The sequence below is a fragment of the Vigna radiata genome, unplaced genomic scaffold (assembly GCF_000741045.1).
Source record: "Vigna radiata var. radiata cultivar VC1973A unplaced genomic scaffold, Vradiata_ver6 scaffold_234, whole genome shotgun sequence".
In the NCBI taxonomy this organism is placed as follows: Eukaryota; Viridiplantae; Streptophyta; class Magnoliopsida; order Fabales; family Fabaceae; genus Vigna; species Vigna radiata.
The window spans coordinates 166,941-172,086 of NW_014543117.1; the positions used below are offsets into that span (position 1 = coordinate 166,941).

The window sequence follows — 5,146 nt, forward strand, 5'->3', positions numbered from 1 at the left end:
TGAGATTTCAGAAAGTTGAGTTTGAGGAAGAAGAAGAAGATTGCATGGAAAAGTGGCGTCAGGTTTCATTCTTACCTTAAATACTGCCTCCATTCTGAACGGTCGGCCAACTCCCAGCGTGACACCTGACTTCCACTTTCTGGGGTTCACTGCTCTGCTGCTGCTACACAGATCACGAGGGAAGAGAATTAAAATCTTGGCAGAGTTGGTCTCCCACTTAACCAGGGAAGACCGGACGGCTGACACTTGTATTCCACTAAGGTGGTTATTAAATGGAGTGTGACATTCCCCCCAACAAATAAAAATTTTCGACCCCGAAAATTAAAACTTACAAGAGAATAGGTGTGGGTAGAATTCCTTCATGACTTCTTCTCACTCCCAGGTTGCATCACCCGTTCGGTCATCCCAGATGACCTTGACGAGAGTAGTAGCTTTGTCGGACGGTCGTTTGGTCATGAACTCTTCTACTCTGACCGGTTGTATCTCGAGCGAACAGTCTCCCTTGAGTGGTACGTTATCAGCTTCAAGTACATGAGAAGGGTCCGCAATGTACTTCCNGAGTTGAGAAACGTGAAAAACAGGATGAAGGTTGGACAACTGAGGCGGCAATGCGAGCTCGTAAGCGACTGGTCCAATACGCCTTATGATCTGATATGGACCAAGAAACCTAGGAGAAAGCTTCTTTGGCCGGACGACTCTTCCAACTCTAGTCGTACGGTTAAGCTTGAGGAAAACGTGCTCTCCTGCAACGAACTCCAGAGGCTTCCTTCTCCGGTCGACATATGACTTCTATCGGCTTTGAGACGCTTTCAATCTTTCCTGAATCAACTTCACTTTCTCAGTTGTCTGTTGGATGATCTCAGGTTCAGTTAGCACTGCTTCACCTTCTTGAAACCAACAAAGAGGTGTTCGGCATTTTCTTCCATAAAAAGCTTCATAAGGTGCCATCCCAATGCTTGAGTGGAAGCTGTTGTTGTAAGTGAACTCAGCTAAAGGTAAGACTTCATCCCAAACCCCTAAGTGATCTAGAACACTAGTTCTCAACAAGTCTTCCAGGGTTTGGATGGTTCTCTCAGACTGACCGTCTGTTTGCGGATGGTAGGCAGAACTCATCTGAAGTTTGCTTCCCATTTCTTGTTGAAGTGCTTGCCAAAACCGAGAGGTGAATCTGGGGTCTCGGTCTGACACTATACCGGACGGTACTCCATGCAGCCGGACGATTTCTTTGATGTAGAGCTGAGCCAACTTGGACATTGGCATCTTCAAGTTGATAGGAAGGAAGTGTGCACTCTTTGTCAATCTATCAACTATGACACAAATAACATCATGGTTCCTGACCGTACGGGGCAAGTGAGTCACGAAATCCATGGCTATGTTGTCCCACTTCCATTCTGGAATTTCTAGTGGTTGTAGTTGACCACTCGGTTTCTGATACTCTATCTTAGCCCTTTGACAGGTTAGACAGGATGCCACAAACCGAGCTACATCATGTTTCATTCCTGGCCACCAGAAAGACATTCTGAGATCCTTGTACATCTTAGTCATACCTGGGTGTATGCTAAGACGGCTTTGATGAGCTTCTTCCAGAACCAACCTTCTCAAGTCTTCATCATTGGGTACACAAGTCCTTCCCCTATATCTTAGGAGGCCATCCGTTCCAGAACTGAAGTCCTTGTGTGGTGGTACACCGTTCGGTTTACTGATCTTCTGTAATTCTTCATCAAAGGCTTGTCTTTCCTTGATTCGGTCAAAGATATCACTTGACAGCTTCATATAGCAACAATGAATACCGTTCGGCTCTAGTTCACAATGGAGCCTTAAGTCTCTAAAGCTTTCCACCAACTTCAACTCTTGAACCATCATATTTGCCATATGGACGGTTTTCCTACTCAGAGCATCAGCCACTACGTTTGCCTTGCCAGGATGGTATTGTAGTTCAAAATCATAGTCCTTTAAGAACTCCATCCATCTCCTTTGCCTCATGTTCAATTCCTTCTGGTCGAATAGATACTTGAGGCTCTTATGATCGCTGAACACTTGGAACCGAACGCCATAAAGATAGTGCCTCCACAACTTAAGAGCAAATACCACTACTGCCAATTCCAAATCATGTGTTGGGTAATTTCTCTCATGAATCTTCAATTGCCGAGAGGCATAGGCCACTACCTTCCCTTCTTGCATCAACACACAACCCAAGCCTTGATACGAAGCATCACAAAATACAACAAAGGGTTGGTTGACGTCAGGAATTACCAAGACCGGAGCATTCGTCAGTCGCTGCTTCAATTCCTGGAAACTGGACTCACACCGGTCGGTCTAGACGAACGGTTGATCCTTCCTGGTCAAGTGAGTCAACGGCGCTACTATCTTAGAGAATCCTTCAATAAACCGTTTGTAGTAGCCGGCTAATCCAACGAAACTTCTCACATCAGCAACCGAACGGGGCGTCTCCCATTCTAACACTGCCTGGACTTTGCTTGGATCCACAGCAATCCCGCCGGCTGAAATGACATGCCCAAGAAACTGTACTTGTTCCATCCAGAATTCACACTTGGACAATTTAGCGTATAGTTGCTTCTCCCTTAGCACACCAAGAACTATCCTCAAATGATCTTCATGTTCTTCTTGGCTCTTGGAGTAGATGAGAATATCATCAATAAATACCACCACGAACTTGTCCAGGAAGGGTCTAAAGATACGGTTCATGTAATCCATGAAGATAGCAGGAGCGTTGGTAACACCGAACGGCATTACCACATACTCATAATGACTGTACCGAGACCTAAAGGCAGTCTTCTGGATGTCACCTTCCTTGACCAAAATTTGATGATATCCAGATCTCAAATCTATCTTGGAGAAAACTGTAGCTCCATGAAGTTGATCCAACAGGTCGTCTATTCTTGGCAGGGGATACTTGTTCTTGATAGTCAGCTTGTTCAACTGCCTATAGTCAATGCATAACCGAGAGCTGTCATCCTTCTTCTTGACCAACAATACTGGGGCTCCCCAAGGTGAGGCACTTGGCCGGATGAATTTCTTCTCCAACAACTCCTCTATTTGCTTCTTCAATTCGGCCAATTCAGTTGGAGCCATTCTGTACGGTGCAATGGATACCGGGCCAGCTCCCGAGATCAAGTCAATGGAGAATTCAACCTCTCTTGGTGGGGGTAGGCCTGACACCTCTTCCGGAAAAACGTCCATAAATTCCTCAATAACCGGACGACTTCCAACCGAACGGTCTGTCCCACTTGCATCCATATACGTTAGGATGAGGAAACTCATAGCACCTTCAGTTAAGTCCTTCCTGATCTGACCGAGCGTCAGAGTTAGTTTCTCTTCTTCTCTTGGGAAGATCAACTTCTTCTTTCCACAATCAATAAGAATGTGATTGGAGGTTAACCAATCCATCCCTAGGATTACCTCTAAGTCTTGAAGAGGCAAACATATGAGGTTCACCTTAAACTTGTACCCTTCTACCTCAATAGGACATTTCACACATACAGTGGATGTCCTAACCTCACCAGCTGCTGGGGTTGACACCACCAAGTCGAGCTGCATCTCTCTCTCAACTAAGCCCAGTCTATCAACACATGCCTTCGAAATGAAGGAATGTGTTGCCCCCGAATCAAACAACACACAGCAAGGCATTCCATGCAACAAGCAAGTACTGATGATGAGGTTACCTGCACCGGACGCTTCAGCNCCCGTGATANCNTAGACTCNGCCNGCTGCTTGTGCTCGNCCACCACNNTGTTGAAACCTTCCTGCGTTCGGTGGCCTTGAGAACGTTCGGCCACCCATGTTGCAGTCCCTCTCNAAGTGTCCATTCCTTCTGCACCGGACACAATACTTGGTACTTCCTTGCCTGGGACAGTCCTTCATGAAGTGAGGGCCTCCACAGCTGAAGCAACTCACGCTCCCTGGTTGACCGGACGGTCTGGCATAGCTAACAGGCCGAACGCCAAAGTAGAAGGACCCGATGATGACATGGGCCGAGAGTAAGGGATCGTCCTGGGACTAGAGTTGTTCCTTGTAAAGATAGGTCCCCTAGAGCTTAATTGTTGTTGCTTCTTACGCCTTTCGGCTTCCATCAGATTCTTCTCCAGTACCTTTGCCCTCTCCACTAAGGTAGGGAATTTCTGAATGCAATGGCTGGCAATGACTGGCTTCAAGTCTTCTCTCAGTCCATTTTCAAACTTCCTGCACTGCCATTCTTCACTCATTCTCATAGTATAAAACCTCATCAGCTGCTTGAATCTGTTGGCGTACTCAGACACCGTCATTCCTCCCTGGACTAGTTGGAGGAATTCCACTTCCTTGGCGAACCGAACGCTATTTGGGAAATATTCTTCATAAAACTTGTTCTTGAATACTTCCCATGTAATAGGGATGCGTTCGTCCTCCAATAACATCTTCGAACTACTCCACCAGTGATCGGCCTCTCCGGTCAGCAGATACTCAGTAAAAGCCAGACGATTCTCATCCCCACATCTCTTGGCATCGTAGATCCTCTCCATATCACGAAGCCAATGATCGGCCTCGTCAGCACTGCATTTGCCATCAAACTTTGTCGGACGGTGCTGGAGAAAGCTCTCCAGACTCCATTCAGTCTGGTTGCTTGATGAGGAACCGAACGGTTTGCCAGACTGCATTCCGTTCGTCAACAAATCTGCGATCTGCCTCTGTGTTGCTTCTGCTGAAGCTCTGGCTGCTTTAGAGTGCTACATGGCCAATGCGTTTTGTTGGGCGAGGTTGGCATTCTGTTGAACCAGGTTGGCATTCTGTTGTTGAAGTGCAGCTAAGACTGACTCCAACAAGTTGTTCTCGCCGGACGTATCTCTAACAACAGGCTGATAGGGTGGTCTTGGAGCCATTTTCTGCTTTCAACAGAAAGAAAGATCCATTAGTCCACAAGAATAAGAATATTCTGATCAAACAAGTAAGTACACAGCATAAGCATGATATACTCATAACCTACAGGCATCCTAAGGAAGAAACTGCTCTGATACCATTAATGTAACATCCCAATAAATATATAACATAAGTTACACTTCATTGCTCGGAGTTAACATGAATAATAAGTGAGAACAGTGAAGAATAAGCTTAGAGGTGAAGAAGATAGGAAAAATATCATTAAAATTAAAAC

General features: G+C 46.0%; 1 protein-coding gene across 1 annotated transcript; it reads right to left on the minus strand.

Annotated features, from left to right (window-relative positions):
- Positions 1-3,911: 3,911 nt before the first annotated feature.
- On the minus strand, positions 3,912-4,652 carry LOC106753105. The gene has a single exon (XM_014634897.1). The coding sequence runs from the start codon at positions 4,650-4,652 to the stop codon at positions 3,912-3,914; it is 741 nt and encodes a 246-aa protein (XP_014490383.1).
- Between the last annotated feature and the right edge of the window lie 494 nt (positions 4,653-5,146).